This window comes from Artibeus jamaicensis, unplaced genomic scaffold (genome assembly GCF_021234435.1).
Source record: "Artibeus jamaicensis isolate MK-2021 breed Jamaican fruit bat unplaced genomic scaffold, CSHL_Jam_final scaffold_2172, whole genome shotgun sequence".
Lineage (NCBI taxonomy): Eukaryota > Metazoa > Chordata > Mammalia > Chiroptera > Phyllostomidae > Artibeus > Artibeus jamaicensis.
In genome coordinates this window covers 2,668,047-2,686,520 of record NW_026522031.1, presented here as the reverse complement: position 1 = coordinate 2,686,520, position 18,474 = coordinate 2,668,047, and the positions used below count along the sequence as shown (strand labels likewise).

The following is an 18,474-nucleotide window of genomic DNA, read 5'->3' as shown; positions in this document are numbered from 1 at the left end:
AAACTGACTTTTGTTCTTTTTTGTTTCCACATGATGGAAATTGAAGGGTGCCGCAAAAATACAAATAAGCTAATAAAAAGGTGTAAGTGCCTTTTTGAATTCCTGCCTATGTTTGGTGTCCCAGGGCTGCTGACACTAAGTGCCAGGTGCTGGGTGACTCACAGCCACGGGAATGTGGTTTCCCAGGGTCCGGTTTGCTGGCAATCTCGACCCCTGTGGCTCGTAGGTCATCCCTCCGGGCCTGGGCCTTCATCTTCTGATAACATCCTCCTCATGGGTGTCTCTCTGCGCCCAAATTTCCCTTTTAGAAATATCCCAGTCATATTGGTTTAGGAGTCACCTAAACCAAGACCCTCTCTCCATATAAGGTCACAGTCTGAGGCCTCCAACATATTTGGGGGGGGGAGGAGGGGACACTGTTCAATCCTTAACACCCCCATTAAACATAGTGCCAAATAATAATCGCTGTGCTCCTGCATTCGCCTTGAAGGCAGGATTCTCCATTGTCCAAATGGTCAAGGGCCTCGGTGAAGTTTTCTTGGTTTGGGGGTCAGGGCCACCCACCACCAAGGCCCTGCCACCCCGGGCAGGATGGGGGTAGAAAGAGAAGAGATTCTGAGTGTTTTATTTATAACTTGGTGCAGAAGTTCTGAGCCCTTAGTGACATCCTACAATAATGGTTTCCTCTTCTTTGAGATACTGTGGGGTAAGCTTCCTCGTATTCTTTTATAACAACAAAGCCAGCCAGCAAGCATGAATCCTAAACAAAGGGCAGCTTGAAGCAGGGAATCGGTGGTCTTCCAAGTCACCCCTTCTCCTGGCCCGCGGCCACGCTCTGGGAAGCCCACACGGTCGGTCCCCAGCCTACCTCGCTCACAAACAAAGGCATTAGTCGCAGTCCGTTACTTCCGCCCATTTCCCGTGAGAAGGGGAATGAGTTGTAGAGCGGTATCGGGCCCCACGCCGGAGCTTTTCCCAAGGCTCTTGTGTAATTCCCGAGGAGGCATCCCGGGGCAACCTCAGAAAAGGGGCCTTTTCAGTTTATCTGGGCCTTTGCCCCTACGTAGTTGTCGGGGCCGGGCAGAGGGGCTGACTGATGAGTGGCCAAGCTGTGGCAGCAGCCCGTCTCACTGTGCACCCGTGTGTTTGCAGACACCAGCTGGAGACGCCGGGACATTACTCCCATCTGGCTGCCTTCTACGAAGACAAGAAGGGGGTGCTCCACGCTGGCCCCGGGGGAGGTGGCAGCCTGCCCCCCGTCTACTGGCTGCCATCCATCCACCGGTACATGTACCCTGAGATGAAGGTGAGGTCTGCCGCCCCTCACATGCCCGGGGCTCGTGTCTACGTACAGTAGTGCTAAATTATTTTCTTAATGAATAAGGAATTTATGTATTGGGCTCCTGCCCAAAGTCTGCTTTTGATAGAGTAGCATTGCTAACTTTAGCATTTGGGTTCTTTGAAAACATAAAGCAGGTTCTCTGAAACAAAATGCTTTCTAGACTCTTCGCCATCATGGTTCAAAGCTGCGCTCATAGGTAGTCCTGGTGGATTCCTGTGGGGGAAGAGGCGGGTTTGATTCTGTTGATTCTTGCTTCAGATATTTTTAAGGTCAGACATTTGAGCTAACAGTAAAGCATTATAACAGGCATGATATTTCTTAGTGACAGTATTTTGGATATTGCTTTCTTGTGTATTTTTCCTGAAGTACTTTGCCTTTGTACTAGAATAAGTTTGTTTACAGTTAACAAAACACCTGGCCAAGTGTTAGGTGTTGGGAGGGAATAAAGATGACTATGAGTTTGAAGCTTCTCCCCACCTTCCGTGTAGGTCATCAGAAGATATTTCTGTGGATACCTCGGCCTCCTGGTAGAGAAATTAGGTCCTGAGTTCAAGGGAGAAATCTGGGAAGGCCTCTTGGAAGAGGAGGTGGCCCCGGAAGTGTTTGGCAAGCCAGAAAGTGAGGGAGGCTGAGTCCAGACTGAGGGAAGGCATATGGCCAGTGGTGCTCCCACATTAATGGTTTAAACCAGTGCGTATTTATTATCTTATAGTTTTGGTGCGTCAGGAATCAGGCACGGCTTAGCTGGGTCCTCTGCTTCGTGGTCACTTGTGAGACCACAGCCAAGGTGTCAGCCAGGGTAGGGGTCTCAGCTGAAGGCTCGACTGGGGAAGTGTATCCACTTTCGTGCTCACGTAGCTGCTGGGAACTCCGAGTTCCTTGCGGGCAGGCAGTTGGACTGAGGGCCTCCATACCATACTGTCCAGCTGACAGGCCCCTGCGTTTAGCGTGGAAGGCGCGATGGTCGGAGTTGAAGTGCTGCGGGCCGCTCCTCCAACTAGCCCTGTGGGCCTTGCTCCCTGTGCAGACGCCTCATTCTGCACAGAAGCCAGTCCCGATATATTTGGGGCTCTAACCTGGGACGGTGTGCTCGTCATTTTATTCCTCCCAGTGCTCAGGAACGTCTGTGTGTTGAATGTCCTTGGTGAGGTGTCCTGTCACTTCACAGGCACGTGTATTTCTGATGCTTAAGAAGTTACATCCAGTCCTGTGTCCTTGGCACCTCTCTCTCCTGAGTGAAGTAGTTAACCATCCTTGAACTTGAACTCCAGCATCAGGGCAGCATTTGAGTTACAGAAATCTGGTTTCAGGATGAGGCCTTGAAAGAGGAAAACACCATTTTATGTGGAAGTAACATCCCTGCGTCTGTTTGGTTGTACTCTGGGGGTTTTATTTCCAGTGGCAGGGTTTGCACCAGCCCGCGTTGAGTATTTTTCCTAATGATGCTCTGACAAGCTGTCCCTCCCCCTACCCCACCCCCCGCCTCCCTTTTGTTTTCCTTCAGATCACACACCCGGCCGGCTGCATGTCTCAGTTCATCAAGTTCTTCGGGGAGCAGATCCTCATCCTCTGGAAGTTTGCCTTACTTCGGAAGCGCATTTTGATATTTTCTCCGCCTCCTGTGGGCGTCGTGTGCTACAGAGGTAACGAGAGGCCGGTGTCAGGGGCTCTTCCTGGGTCCCTGGGGCAGAAGCCACTTGAGTCTTTCCGTTGTTGACCGTGTTCAGAAGAGCTGGGGCCTTATCAAGGGGGTCACGGGTTTCAAGCCTGGGAGTGATGTGGCTGGATCTGTGTTTTCAAATGCGGGCTGTGGTGGCGAAGCAGATGGGCTGGGTGACGTACCCGTAGTCTGGTGACAGATTAGGATCTGAGCTATTGCAGAGAAGGTGGATGCCAGATGTCCTCGTGTTTAAGGGATGAGCTTGACAATGAATGGAGTGTGGTTGGGTTGTGGGATTCTGACCGGTGTGCGGTTGTGATGGGCGACCAGTCTAGGATGACAAGGATGGTGGGGCCACCAGATGGGCACCAGGGAGGTATAGGTGGTGTGAGAGCTAGCCTTGGACTTGGTGAGCGTGGGCTGCCGGTGAGGCCATCTCACAGTGTCCGCTGGGCACCGGTGCCGCTGGGTCCGCACCCTGGGGGAGCAGCTGGGCTGCAGAAGAAGTTGACAGGTCCTCATACCGAACTGGTGACCCCAGGATGGATGGTGTCCTGTGGGGACAGCGAGTGAGCAGAGGTGCGCCAGGGTTTAAGGTGCAGGCATAGGATGGGAACTGTAAAGGTGGCAGACAGAGGGGACTGAGGCGGAATGTCAGTCAGGAGGCAGGAACGGGAAGGTGGGAGGGTTACAGTAGGTGAGAGTTTGGGCAAGGTCAGCAGTGCTGCGTCCAGCCCAGCTGTGCTGAGGGCTGAGACCCGTCCCCTGGGTTTGGTAGGGCATTGCTGCCGGGGCCTTGAGATCAGGGTCTGCCAGGGCACCTAAAAGTGCCCCTGCCCGCCATCTCCTCAGAAAGCAGGACCCCTGGCACAAAGCCAAGCCCTCGTTAGCATCGGGGAGGCTGGCTGCCCCGAGGTGGCCAGCGGGCTTGCAGGAGGAGGAGGGGCTGGGAGGGGCAGGCTCCCCCCGTCACTGTCTCCACCCACCAGTGTACTGCTGCTGCTGCCTGGCCAACGTCTCGCTGCCCGGCATCGGGGGCACCATCCCCGAGTCCAAGCCTTTCTTCTACGTGAACGTGGCCGACATCGAGAGCCTGGAGGTGGAGGTGTCCTACGTGGCCTGTAAGCACGGCCCCCCCACCCCCAGGTCCCTACCCAGAGGATGGTCTCCCAGCTCCCCAAGGGCCCTTCTGCTCACGGTCTTCGGGCTCCCCGGCTCCTGGTTCCCCCTGTGGCCGGGCTGGTGCCCTCGGTGACAGCCTCGGGGTCCCACCTCCTGACCGCGGGTCCCACAGGCACCACAGAGAAGATTTTCGAGGAGAAGCGAGACCTGTACGACGTCTACGTGGACAACCAGAACGTGAAGACGCACCACGACCACCTGCAGCCCCTGCTGAAGATCAACAGTGCTGACCGGGAGAAGTACCGGAGGCTCAACGAGCAGAGGTAGCGGGGCCTGGGGACAGGGGCGGGGCCGGTGGCAGGAGCAGGCACAGCCGGCCAGCACACACTCTGACCGACGTCCCCCAGGTGGGACCTCTGAGCCGGGGCCTCAGTCAAACCCGTGCCGCCTATCCCTTCCCTCACCGCTCATTCCTGGCCGTGGGCCTGCCTGCCTCCTGGGTGATGGGCAGTGAGGAAGCTGAGCCCCCCACCCCTCGGAGCCTCTGGACAGGGCAGCAGACCCACGGGGGGACTCCTTTCCGATGGACATCCGAAGGCTGGGCCCTGAGTGTCTGGTGTGGGTGCCACAGCACTGAACTCTTGCTCATGCTTCTCCTGGTGCGATTCCCCGCATGTGGTGTCTTGTGGAACGAACAGCCTCATTTTCATCCCTGCTGGATGGGCACTTAGGAAGGGTTGTCACTTGCCTCAGGGGCACTGGGCCGGAACCAGCCCTGGGCTCCTGGAGTTTTGACTCCCAGCCCTGTTTATTTTCCAGTCCCTTCTCACCCTGCCTTTGGACGGGGTCAGGCAGTTTGGACAGGGTCGGGCAGGGGGTGCCCCTCGGGGTCACTCTCCCTCCCGGGATGGGGCGGCCCGTGCAGACGCCTGCACGATGACCTAGCGGATGGGGGCCCTCGCAGCTCGCACAGTCTGACGGGGACTCCCCACGACAGGCAGACGCTGCTGTACTCCCAGGAGGTGGAGGAGGACTACAGCCCATGTGAGGAGGACCTCTTCGTGCTGTAAGTTGCCTGGGCTGGGCCGCGGGGCCTCACGAGGGTCTCTTAGCACCAGCACTGTAGCCTGGATCTGTCCCCGTATCGTGCCGCAGTCCAGGGGGTCCTTAATTGCCGCTGTAGTGTGAGAACTGCCTGTACTTGTACAGCATTTGTGCAGCTGTATTGAGCCAAACCAACGGTTGCTGGGGAACAAACTCTCAAGTGCTCCAGAGAATGGCAGTTTGCAGCTTATTTTATCCATCAGAATTGACAAAAAGAAGGTTGCATGAAATCCAATTGGTGGCAGACTAAGGAGGCGGGACAAAGCAAAGCAGGGAAGTCTCTGGGATTGGATACAGGGCCAATGGAGAAGCACATAGTTCTTTTTCATTGGTGGGTACGGGATAGCTAGTAATGAGCACTTAGAGCGCACAGAGAAGGGAGACCAAGAAGATAGTGAGGGAGGGGCTCTGTGGCTGGCGCTCTGGTGCCGGCGGCCATGCCATGCCTTCGTGGGGTCTGGAAGAGGAGTGGCTCTGACCTTTCAAAGGCAGGTTATCCTGGCTGTGGGGGCACAGTGGGCAGAGCCCTCTCAAAGACTGGCCTTCGCTAAGGGAGCTACACACGTGGGGTGTGACTACCAGCCATGACCTGCCCAGTTAGGTGATTGGAGCATTCGCGCGGTTCCTTTGGTCACTGAGCTTGGCAGGCCCACCAGGGGCCCCTCCACGGCACCAGGTTTGTACTCAGCCCCTCCTGTGTCCACACTGCGCGGGGCACTTAGAGCTGGGCCCCGGGCCACCAGCCCCAGAGCCCGAGATGCCGTCAGCAGGGGATGCAAAGCAGTGAAGAAAAGCAGCAGGGGAAGGTCATTCAGGGAAAACTCGGGTCTTGGGGTCTGTCCACGGCACAGAAGCTCTGTCTGTCGCTCAGGACTCAGGGACTTCTCATCCACCGCTTCCTTTGAATAGCGCAGTCCTCTGCACTGAGTATTGTGGGATAATCTGAACACTCAGCTCTTGCACCTACTGGAATCTCTTCCCGGGACCTGTTGGTGGTCAAGGCAGGAGTCTGGCCTTCATCCCTGAGCTCATCGGTTTCATTTATAAGTAGCTGATGACACAGCACTCGCTGATGAGGACAGAACTGCAGTGGCTTCCTGTTTGGGCTTCAGCCATGTCCTGGGAGGGGGGCAGGGAGCAGCGCTTGCGGTTAGCACCCTTTCTGGCTTTGGTGTTGAAAACTTACTGTTGATGTTTCTACAAAGGGCATTACTGGGACTCTAAGACAGTGAGCTTTCCGATGCTCACTTAGAAAGCCGTTCAGATACAGCAAGTGTCTGAGAATTGAGCAAAGAGCCAGCGGTGTCCTCCAGGTTTGACACCCTCCCCTGTACCTGAAGTTCCTGGGTGCCCAGGGCTTCCAGGGTGTGGGTCACCTTTGCGGAGCCCCAGAGCCCTGTGGACATGGCTCGTCCACTCACGTAGTGCTAGCAGTTGGTGACATTGAGGTCATGCTCTGTGCATAAGTAAAAAGAATAATCCAAGCAAACCACCTGAGGATAGCGGCGAGCCGGGGCAGCGTTGGTACCTGCAGCTCCCGCCCCACTCCTGGGAGCTCCGTCTCTGGACAGTCAGTGTCGGCCTCGTCTGGTCCACGGTGGCTCAGGGGCCCACACAGGTGCCCTTCAGTTCCTCACTTGACGTCCTGACCTCAGAGCTGCTCCATCAGGTGTTTGGTTTTTAACTCCCCCCCCCCATGACTAAGCAGAAAGAGAGGAGTGCAGTTTTGGGGGGCCTCTCCCCAAGGCTGTGTTTAAAACTCTAGTAGCCCCTCAACAGAGAAGGGGCTTTTTGGCAGTCCGGCCATCGCTCGCTCAGAGGTTTTGCTAATTATACCATGATTAATGCCGGTGGATTCTTTGCAAATCTTAGTAGCATTTTAATAACCCTTCCATTTAACTTTGATCCTGTTTTCTTAAAAAAAAAAAAAAAAGATTTCTGGTTTCTGGAGCCAGTTCAAGGCACACTGAACAGAAAACAGCGTCGCATGGTCCCCAGGTGCGGACTGTGTGGCGCGCTTTTGTCTTTCCCACCCTCCCTCCTGGGTCTCCCTCTCCAATGCAGGTTTTTCCTGGAGCAGAACAACCGGATATTCCAGACTTTGCTGGAGGTGTCCGCCAGTCAGGACAAAACGCTGACCGCCGAGCACGCCCGGGGCATGGGCCTGGACCCCCAGGGGGACCGCAGCTTCCTCATGGACCTGCTGGAGGCCTACGGCATCGACGTCATGCTGGTCATCGACAACCCCTGCTGCCCGTAGGAGGGGCGGGCCGGACCGGTGAGCCGCTCTCACGCGGGACTGCAGCCCAGGCCCGGACGGCTCGTTTTTTATTAAGTGGACACAAAGGAATCTTGTTTATACTTCCCGTCAGATGTACTTTTGGCAGTCTCTGTTCTTCCCGAGCTCTGGAGAGGCAGGATGAGAGGGGGCTGCGGGGGTTTCGTGTCCTGCTTCATACGGCGTGGGAATCGACCATGTCCCACGGAGTCTGCCTGGCTGGGTCTCCAGCGTTCTCACCTCCCTGTGAGTGACCTGAGATGTGGCAAAGGCCCTGTGTCACGAGGAGCGGCCGAGCTCTGCAGACACCGGGGTGGGCCGTTCAGGAAGCCTGTGCGGTCTGCGTCCCCTGACGTATTCAAGAACGGGACCGCTGTCTTCCCAGAGTGGCCTTGGATGCCCATCCCTGCGATGGTGGGAGCTAGACCGTGACCTTCCAAGGTTTTCGTCAGCTCTGGGAGTCCCGCCCTGGGATCAGATCCATTTTCCTGTTTTACCGGGACAAGTCTGTGTCTTGTGGGGAGAGGCCCCAAAGTGGGACGATGAGCTGTTTCTGACCCAAGTACGAGCTTCCCCAAGGACAGGGTGACGGGGAGAGGCTGCTTCTCAGTCAGCCGACGACTGGCATTGTCGCACGAAGCCTTGAGACTTGCCTCAAAGTTGCTGGCGGCCACTCAGTGGAATATCCCTCTTTCTCAGAGTCCCCACCTGCTGGGAAGGGTTGGCAGGTTGCTAAGGGCCAGAGCTGGCCCTGGAGCTTCTGAGCAAATTCATTTTCCAGATGAGTCTCCTTTAAGGGCTAACCATCCTCTCGGAATCCTTTGGGTGTTTCTAAAGAGTGGCATCCGCTGCCACCAAAGAGAGAGGAATTGGGGTGCAGGGTAGAGAGATGTCTCTCCACCCGGACGAGCCCTTGGGAGGCGTTACTAGTAGGGCCTCGGGACAAGAGTCCAGTCACTGGACGCTGTAATTTAGCAAGGCGCTCCGAGCAGCACGTTGACGAGACCGTGCGTCAGCTTGGTGCCCGCACAGACTTCTCGCTGGCAGAGAGAACGTTCCCTGAGCTAAGTAATTGGGCCAGAGACCTAGTAGATTTGCCAGAGAGCAACTGTGACAGTGCCTTCACCCAGGAAGTGGTCGGGACCCCCCCCCCCCCAACAACAGGGACGAGTGTCCACTTCCCTCTAAAAGGTGGTGGCCCGGCCACCTCCCCGCAGGCCCTGCCTGTTCCCTTCGGCTGGGCGCTCGCTGGAGGTCAGCGTAGGTGAGGCAGTGCACGGGAAGCCGGCTCCTGTGAGTGGAGTCTTGGGGCTGTAACTTGGGATTTGGACTCAGGGCGCTAGGTTGTGGGTAAAAGATAACGCCTTCCCCTGCCCTGCCCGCCCAGCAGTCCCCGGAGCAGCCCTCATCCTGTGTCTGTACGCACGCTCCCGCCGGGCTGGTGGGCACCGCAGACGGATAACTTTCAAACAGGCCGGTCAGGTGTCTGGTCTCAAGACTAGCTTTTCAGGGCTAATTGTTTTACTCAGAAATACTTTCGCTGTAGCTCCGTAACGCAGAACTCGGGACTACAGAAGTTCACGTGTGGAACTGCAGAGAGACATGGATTCGCTACGTCTGGGCACTGAAGTGTACGGTGCACCGCCCATCCTTTTCTGTCCCCTACAGGGTGGGCGTAGCGTCCTGTCAGTAACACACTAAAAAAGATCTGTGCGTCAAGGCCAAGGCTTCACTGAGCTTTGCCTTAAGAAGGAAGCTTCTCTTGCCTCTCAGAGCGGCCTTACTAAGGGGCCGCGTCCGGCTGCTGTTCGAGGAGTCCGAGAGGTTCAAGGTTTCTGATGTGCCTGGGGATGGGTGGTCAGAGCAGGGTAGTGGGGGAAGGCTGGGTCAGGCTCTCTCGGAGGACGCAGGCCGACCCTCTTGCTGTGGAATCGGGGAATCTGGTGGAAGAACTCTCTTTTTAAGCGCTTCTGCGGTCTGTGTGTGGGCGCTTTGCTTCTATGGTTTTGTGACTCCAAGCTCGGAAGTGCTGTGGTCCAGGCAGTGGGGTGAAAACGGGCTTCCTGTGGTTCCCTTGGAATCGTGGGCTCCTCAATCCCACACTGTTGTAGGCAGGTGTATGTCTGGCATGTCCGTGTGTCCACCCTCACACATGTGCAGAGGGCCGGGGTCTGGGTGCCCTGGTGGGGAACGCACCCCCAAAGCAGAACACATGTGCCCCCACCCTGTGCTCCGTCCCTGCACTGGGGCTTCCTCTCAAGGCCAGGAATCCAGGGCTGTGCCCTCTCTACCTGGCTGCCCAGACTGCTCGCTGGCTCTGAGGTGACCTTTGTCCAGGTTTGTCGACCCCCGAGTACTTCTCGCCTTGACTGAGTTACGGAGGTCACCTTTGAAGGCTGCCTTTGTCCCTGATGCTGCTGTCCCCCTGCCTCTCCCCGGTGCCTCAGGTGGGCAGCCCAGCCCAGCCTCGTTGGCCACCAGTCTTCTAGAAGGGGAAGAAGTGTGCCAGGTGCCAGGCAGGAGTCCCTGCGCAGTGACAGCAGAAGCCGGCAGCCACGTGGATGTGGTTTCCGGTCACTGTTGAAATACTTCCTGAGAAACCATCCACTGTGGTTTGGGAGGTGCCGGTGAGCATCCTTTGAGATCTTGCCTTCTCGTCTGTAAGCTCCGCAGGGCCAGGGATGATGACTTGTGAGCACTGCCCTTCTGGAAGGGGTTGGAAACCTCCCGCGGGGTGTGGTCCCTTGACTGAGGGGCGTTGCTGGAGCACACCCCCCAGCTGCTGGGCGCCCCTGGGGCATTTCAGCCTGCTCTAGTGCCCGGCCGGGGCTGTGTGCCCACCTGGGAACACTGCCCACCTGACCCCTGGGCTGCCCTCTCACCCTGAGACCACGCTGGAAGAAGGTCCGGTGGCAGGAGCCCTTGTGGGGCCTGGAATCCAGCCTTGGGGCTTACTGACGTTAGAGTGGGTTTTTCCGAGTTTGCCGGCTTGGCAGATGGCAGCATTCAGCCTTTGCGACAATGTGTGCGGGTCTTCTAGCTCAGGACTCTTTCTTTGGAAGGAGTCCAAAATGGTAGGGCTTCTCTCGCGCCGATTAGGAGAGGGCCAGGTCCTTGGCTGGGAGTTAGCTTTGGCTTTCATCGGGCACGGAGCTGTGCTGAGGCCTCGGGCAGTTCTGTTCCTGCCCGGGCGGCACAGCTGGGGCCCCCGCGTGCTCTGGGAACTGTGGTGGCCAGGAACCAGGAGGCGTGTGCCTGCACACCCATCACCTATCCGGGCACCTCTTCTTCCATGTGGCTGTGGAAGGGGCACCAGATTCACTCATGTGTTGGTGGAAATCATTTAGCACAGGAATTTGCATCTGTAACTTAACCTTGTTTTCATCCACGGGAGTGAAGATAGAAAAATTGAACTGTAGCACCAGGTGCAGATAATTCCAAATACCATCTGGGAAGATTCATTTATCAGTGTAACAACCTGTGATCTTTTAGCTAGAAGATAAAGATCAATTAAATCCTAGCTGAGCGGCTGCTTTTCCTCCCGGTGGCAATGAGGACCAACTGGCTATTTGTCCTGATGCACTGAAAGCCCTTCAAACACAGTAAGAAGATGAGATTATTCACCTTTCCACTGAGGCCTTTAGGGAAGCTTTTGCAACAGGCAGTAAAGAATTCACCTTTTAACGGTAGTACAGGAGCACTCTGGGTAAAGGCTGGGACCTCAGGGACCATTTATTTTTATTTTTCTGATGAAACCACGTGGCCCGGGAACAGATTGAGATGCTTTCTCCAGAGCAGCTCATCCCCGCAGAGGGAAAGGAGGGAGGTGAAACCAGAAGACAGCGTTCTGACTGACCGTGAACTTGCCTTAGTGTGATGACGGTTCTAAAAGAGCAAGACAGTTCACCTGGGGACCAGCAGGCACGCCCAGCTTTATCTTCCCGTGAGGTCCCTCCCTGGTGGGCTCCGAATCCAAGCAAAGTCCAGGCTGGACTTTCCCCCTGCCCTTCTCTGCCCCGAGTGTCCTGGGGGCTGGGGTGGGTGAGGACCCTGGGGCCAGAGGACAGGAGCAGCCTTTTCTGATTCAGGTAGGGGAAGACAAGGAGTCACAGGCTCCTTTTACTCCCAAGTCATGGACTTTAAATATTCCATTTGTGTTACTAATATACCTCCGTTCCCAGGAGCTGTTGGAGTGCAGAGCGGCATGGGAAAAGGCTAACTGTGAATTCGGTTCATGTTTTTCTTATAAGAAATGGAAGTTTATTTTTGTATCACTATTACTGTGTGAAGAAATAAGTATGCAGATCTTGAAATGGAAAGAAATTTCCAAGTTGTAGTTTTAGGAGAAATGGGCAGTTTTGGAATTTGGAAGCAACTGAGACCTCCCCCATAGAGGTTTTAGAACTTAAATGTTTTGGAGAGTGAACAAAGACTTTGTGAAATCACAATAGCATTCTTTAGGAGATGAACTTGACCCTCCTAGGGGAGGACGACGTCGAGCCCCCAACCTTAGGTGAGACTCTCGTACAACAGTGGGCAGGTTGAGATGTAGCTTTGTGACCGGCACTTTGATTCACTTTTGGAAAAGCAGGCAGCTGCACATTGAGAAAAGAAATCAGAACATTCCAGCGCTCATGAATATATGAATAATGATGGAGAGGTTAAGCTCTCTTTCCAGTCTTTAGTTTATTCTAGAAGCTCAGCAGGGCCTGGCCTTCCAGAGGTAATAGGATCTAAATTCAGATTGACTTAATCACTGTAGGACGAGGTCAGGGGGACCACAGTTGCTGTGGAACGCGCATCTAGACTAGGAATGCGCTTCCTTGCTTTCTGAGGACTGTTGGGGATGTGGGGGGTGTGCGTAGGGTATTATCATAAATTGGCCAGAGACCCAAAGAATGGAGACTCTACACAGAGGGCGGTGACTTAGCTGATGCCTGATTTTCTTCACAGGAGAGTGAAAACGTCCTCTGGGCGAATTAAGCAAAGATAAAAGCATTAAAAACTTTTGGCAGGGAGAGTTTCAGTCCAAGAGCCCAAAGAAAGCCACAGTGATGGCAGGTGCAGGTTCTGGGCGTTTGGACAGACAGGGTAAGAGGGGACATTAGGGGGACAGAGTACAGGAGAACAAAATTAACTTCCTTACTTAGCCCAAGCTGGCTGGTTATACTTTTTGTAGGTCTGGGAGATGAGCCTTTTCTGAAAAGAAACAGGTTTTCCTTTATTTCCAAGTTAGGAAAACCGTCGCGTCCCGGTCGCCTTAAAAGTCATGCCTCGGTTCTGATTGATGCCCTGGTGTTGGAGTTCGAGCAATAAGAGAAACGGAATCTATTTTTGTTTCCAGTCCTTACTTCACATGATGAAATCGGTGTCAGTTGTGATACTTTTTACCCCGAGTGCTAGTGCTTACAGGTGTTAGTCTTGCTTTGTGTTCAACGGTGATCATTCTAAAGGCCTCAAGCTGGGGTCGCCCCGAATTTCAGGGTAAATGTTTCCTGCAGCGATTCTGTGCTGTGGCACAAACACCATCTGTGTACATCATGTCTGTATACACCTGAACCAAGTCGTGTACAGCGGGGCGGACTTAACTATATTTACAGACAACACTTTTTACAATTAAAATTCACATTTTAACACGAACACGTGTGCTGCGGTCCTTCGCCTGGTCCAGGAAATGAGGTTTGTAGTAGAAGGGGGTGGCGGAGCAGAGCCTGTGGGTTGGGCCCCCGGGCGGGAGGGCGGCACTGAGAGCTGCTGGCGCCCGCCCGCCTGTCCTCCCGGCGGAGGCCGAGGTCTGGACAGACGCGCTCCAGGAAGTGGGAACCGCTGCCGGAACAACTGTGCCACCGTCCGTCCCATCAGACGACTTCCAGAGGAGGACCCCGCAGGGACTGAAGCCCTTTCGATTCACGTCTCTTCCCACCAAAGGTTACTTTAAGACGATCTACTGTATTTCATACGTGTGTGATTGACCATATACAGGGTGCGGCAGAATCACGCCTGCGTGAGTGTGGTTTTAATTCGAACAATCACCTAAAATGCCATGTGGTGTGCTTGAGGGTGATATTGTTATGTTATAGAATTACATGCTTATGATTTTGTAATAGATGATTTAAAAAAGGGGGGAGGGTGTTACTATATACTGTATATTGTGCTTATATAGACACTGGAGTTTCATTTTACTTTTAACCTTTTCAGGTAGCAAATTGCTGAGGTGGCTGCGGTGTGTTCCAAGTCAGGCTCCTCCTTTCTGGGCCACGTGACCACTGTGGTGCCACCCACTTCTCAGGGTCCCTAGAACAGGGTGAAGCTGCTGCTTGTATAAAAGCACCAGACATAGTAATTATAACCATGCATGCAAATCGGCCACAGCTTAAGCAAAAGGCTTTCTATCAAACTGTATTTAATAGAGAGCATCAATATTTGTAATGGAAACAATCTCAGCTTGAGAGCGAAGTTCGGGGGAGGGTAGGTTAGCAGGAGGCGGGCCCCGAGGAGGGGGGGCGGGTCCATCCAGGTGCCCGGGAAAGGGCCTGGACGTGCAAGGACAGGGCAAGTCAGTGATAGTAGGCAAACCCCACTCTCACATGGTCTGAATCAGGAAACAACTTGAACCAGGGCATATGAAAGCACTAATCTAGACTAAATATCCTTCCTCGATCCTAAGTTCCGCGATTTCGATGGAAGGATTGGAATCACACACGGGTGTGCGGGTATCCTATCAAGGCTCCCGATTCTGGGCTGGTTGGCCCGTTATAGCTTGTTCTAGAATCAGGACATGCTAAATTCTCTGGGCTCAGGTGGAAACTGTTTTCCCGCCCGCAGCGTCTCCTCCCCTCTCCGTGGGCAGTGTGGAGTGGGTGATCGTTCCGCTGTGTGCTCGGACCTGCCTGCTCTTTTTTTTTGCAGAAGCGCAGCCTCCAGTGCTGCTCCCAAGACAACACAGGTAAGCCCGGTCTTCGTGCCGCTCACACGTGGCCTTTCCGTAGCTGCTCTGTGGCCCCGTAAGGAGCAGTCCCCACTCTGCAAGCAGCTCATGGGCACAGGTGTCCCTAGTGCTGACCAGCCAGAGCCGAGACCCAGGCTAAGACCAGCCAGTCCCCTCACACTGTCCCTGCCTCTCTACAAAAGCCAGGCATCCACTCCGTCCATCCGACTGCGCTGCTCGCCCCTCTGCTGCTGGAAACCCCAGGGGCCCCGAACTGAGGAACTGGCGCGGGTGGGGTTAAAAGTGAACCCTGACAGAGACTGTCTGGCAGGTCAGGTGCTTCCTGGCTTTCAACAACCTAAGGGAAGGTGTAATCAAGCTGTTGAAGGATCATTATTAATAATTTTTGACATATAACTCCAGAGGAATTCAAAGAGCTACAGACATTGTTGTAAGAGAATTCTTTCCATCTAGTCCTGTGCTTATATCTACCAAAAATGGGACAAGAATGTAAAGTTGAGTCCCACTTCATCTTAGCTGTAACATTTATGTGCTCTTGCATAAATGAACTAATGGGCATAAAGAACATCCTAACACAATTTTTCATTATCGAAATCTTAGACTGAATCGCGAGGGCATTCTCTTTGCTGAGGGAGGTATGGAAAAAAGTCAATGTAAAATTTTCAACTCCTAAAGAACTTGTTTATTTTTGGTATGGCACATGTCCAATTGCTGAGTATTTAAGTTACACTGAATATGTTTAAAAGAGTGAAATAAGTTTTTATTTCAAAATATCAATATTTACAGGACAGCAGGACGTGCATGCTTCGGCAGCTCTAACTCCCCTAACAGACTACAGACGTCAGGGTCGGAGCGTGCCGGGTGCGCGGTTCCAGAGGACTCCCAGGAAGCCCCGTCCCTCCCCCCGCCGACCTGCCGTCCAGGTGAGGCGGGCACGCCCTCAGCAGTCACCTGGGAGTGCTGCTGCTCTGCAGGGAAGATGAAGATTGCTGGGCTCCCCCTGGACTGAGTCATTTAGGTTCGGGTTGGCCCCCAAGTCCCTCAGTTCTCAACAGGCACCCTGGACGGTTCGACACGCAAACCAACATTTAAGAATCACTGCTTAAAACGAACTAGGATTTTACAGTATTTCAGCCATGGCTGAAGAGGGAGACACCTCACCCACACTTTGGTTTGGTTTGAGGCTCAAACAGAAACAAGCCAAGTAAGAACAGAGCTCACCAAGCAGGGGAAGCCAGGGAGCCAGGACAAGGCGGCAGGAAGTCCTCGGGGCTGTGGGTCAGACAGGGATGCAGGGGCGGGGCTAGGAGCCTGCTTGCCCCAGCCGTTGCATTTGCAGGAGGTCTAGCCCTTCCCCATCCGCTGAGTTAGAGAACGTCCTTGAACTAGCCGGAGGAGGGAGCAACTGCCTCACGGAAGTCAGAGCACGCGCTAGTGGGAAGCAGGTACCCTGTGGGGACGGTCAGGCAGCTGTTCCCTTTGGTCCCACGGTGGCCTCGGGCACGGTCTCAGGGTGCACCTCCCCAGGCGCTCACTGAGCCGAGCTCGGCATCAGCTGCTCTCTCCTCCTAGGGTCGCAGAAGAACTGCAGCTTCCGGGGCAGCAGCTTCACCTCCACCGGCATCGCCTCGTACTCCTCGCTGTCGATGCTGAAGGAGCCCCCCGTGCCCTGTGGAGAAGACAGCGCTCAGAGGGCCGCACGCACACCGAGTCGTCCTCCCAGCATCCTCTCGGGGGCCCGAGTCTCTGCTCTTTTAAGTCACCGGTTCAGTGCTGGTTCTGCAAAATCTGGTTCACGAAAAAGGTTTCATTTCTCTGGCCTCTTACCTCCTACAAGACTATTTGGGAACTTGAGAAGCAAGGTCATAATTTTCAAATACATATATAAAAGACAGGGCTCCCGCCACACCTTTAAGGAAGGAATTCATAAACATGACGCATTACAGGTCCTCCTTACCCCAGGTCTGCTCAACGAGAAAGACCGCACGTCCTCTTAAAGGCAGGACGGCTGCTTGTTTCTAGGGTTCTTCTCTGCAGGTCCACACACAGGCAGAGCAAGCACCGCTGCAGAGTCTATAAAGCTTGGCCGGAACCCGTGCCTTTAATGCAACATGTCTACGTTGAGACGAGTGCCACCCCTGTGGGGCACCACAGTCCTTCCTGCATACGGTGACACGGGGGCCCTGAGCGTGCAGAGGTGACCTGGAGTAACTCTCTTCCTGAGGTATTGCTAATAGAATAACTAACCTTACAAAACGAGATGACATTTCCAACTTTTCCCACTGATATAGGTTCTTCTTCTAGGCTTGGGATTTCACGGCACAGAAAAACTTAGCGCCATTCTGAAAACTGCTTCCAGATCTTTCAGAACAAGTGTGAAGGTAGAACCCACTGTTACCATTTGAGAATGTCCTGTGTGATAGTATAGTAACTCTGCATAATTTACATCTGGGGCGGGGGAGCTCAGGAGACCCAAAGCTCACTTTAGAGAGCCTTGGCTTAAAAACATGGGATCTTGTCATCTCTCAGGTCTGCCGCCTCTGACCCAGAGGCTGGCAGCGTGCTCAGCACATCCAAGGGGCCTAAATGAGGGTCTGTTACTAGAGAGGAAGGGGGCAAACAGAAAGGAGGAGACCAAGAAAGACCCGGGACAGCCCCACCCACCTACCTCGGGCAGGAGCAGGGCGCACTGGCTGGCTTGGAGACACTCGGTGCCCTCAGCGCGCAGCTTGGGGTCTCGCACCTTTTTGCTCCTGTTAGCAGAGGAAAAAGCAAGTTTGGAAACGAGGCTGCAAGAATGTGGCAAGTCCTGTTTTTGATGAGGTTCAGCTGTATCTGTAGTGGTGTGTTCCGATCCACCGAACACCGTGGGGTCCCGTGGGCGATGTTTCCCACAAGGACTCCTGCTCAGCCCTGGGACGGGTGCTGGAGCGACGAGGCTGCCTTGCTGGCGAAAGCCGAGCCTGGAGTCGAGACCACCTGAATTTCAATCGTCCACACAGACCCAATTCTTGGGCTATTAAAGACCCCAAATTTAACAGTTAGAATGAAATTAAATCCTTTAGGAGAAGTACTAAGCTTCTGTTACCTGGTGGTACTTGGGAGACAGTCAACTCTTGAAGGAGAAACTTTCGATTTCAGAGTAAGGCAGAGGCTTCTTTTTCATGCGTGAAACCCCAGTCCCCACTAGGCTCCCTGCCGATTCTCCATGGTAACACCTTGGCCAGCACCCGCTCACCCTCACTAAGTGGCGCTGGAGGAAAACTAGGCGAGTAACTCTCCACACACAGCCCGCCCTTCACTGCTGGTCGTGGGAAGTACCGAAAGGGCAAAAGCTAATCCAAGCAACTTAGTCCATTCTTTGTCATTGATTGACAACAGTAATTCTTCTTCAGTGAAACTTTGTCCATTTTCTAAAGCAACTTCTCAATGGATATTCACATACCCAGAGAAGACAGACATGACCTGATTTCACTTCCTGTAGAGACCAAAGGGGACCATGTTATTGCTGCCGATGCTGGCAATAACGAGGAACACGATGACTTCACTTACCACAATCGATTTTCTACTTTTGAATGTCAGAATTACAGAGGAGACTGGGGTAGAACGGCCCCTACTGGTCAGACTCTGTTAAGACAGAAGTTCCTGCACACTGTACGGAAGAAGAGACGTATTCCCCTCCCACTTACTACAGATACAGCAAATAAACCCAATGGCTGCAGGAGCAGCTATTCAGCATCTTAAGAATCTGTACCCAGCAACCATACCACAAACAAATGACAGTGTCGTTGCGGGTGCTGGTGCAGACAATGAGGTTGCCATGGAGACCCGCCTCCCCAGCAGAGATGTTTAACCTCGAGGGGGAGCTCTGAGCCAGAGCACAGAACACAGCACGCACACACCAGTCGGCATGGTAACGGTCTGTGAGGCTTTACAGGCTGAGGGAGGGCCTAGAGCATTCTTAACCAATAAAACTCTGGCCAAGGGAGGGCTGAACAAATCAGATGGGACCTGTGGTG

The 18,474-nt window shown here is 54.1% G+C and overlaps 2 protein-coding genes across 4 annotated transcripts in view; one reads left to right on the top strand and one right to left on the bottom strand.

Annotated features, from left to right (window-relative positions):
• DENND11 (DENN domain containing 11) overlaps positions 1-14,417 on the top strand; it is a 56,058-nt gene extending 41,641 nt beyond the window's left edge. For 2 of the 3 annotated variants that reach the window (XR_008389973.1, XR_008389972.1), the window contains exons 4-10: positions 1,153-1,306; positions 2,847-2,985; positions 3,992-4,123; positions 4,297-4,447; positions 5,122-5,190; positions 7,293-13,434; positions 14,332-14,417. Coding sequence is in view for 1 of the 3 variants with exons in the window: in XM_037138907.2 (XP_036994802.2) it covers positions 1,153-1,306; positions 2,847-2,985; positions 3,992-4,123; positions 4,297-4,447; positions 5,122-5,190; positions 7,293-7,488 (841 nt within the window). In the remaining 2 variants the exon portion in view is untranslated. Of the gene's footprint in view, positions 1-1,152; positions 1,307-2,846; positions 2,986-3,991; positions 4,124-4,296; positions 4,448-5,121; positions 5,191-7,292; positions 13,645-14,331 lie in introns of those variants that run through there. The other variant, XM_037138907.2, reaches the window with a different exon arrangement.
• A 954-nt stretch (positions 14,418-15,371) lies between these two features.
• Positions 15,372-18,474, bottom strand: part of AGK (acylglycerol kinase) — a 74,802-nt gene continuing 71,699 nt past the window's right edge. Inside the window, exons 15-16 of the mRNA XM_037138936.2 lie at positions 17,124-17,208; positions 15,372-16,124 (exon numbers count right to left, since the gene is read on the bottom strand). Coding sequence (XP_036994831.2) covers positions 15,987-16,124; positions 17,124-17,208 — 223 coding nt within the window. The 3' untranslated portion in view covers positions 15,372-15,986. The remainder of the gene's footprint in view (positions 16,125-17,123; positions 17,209-18,474) is intronic.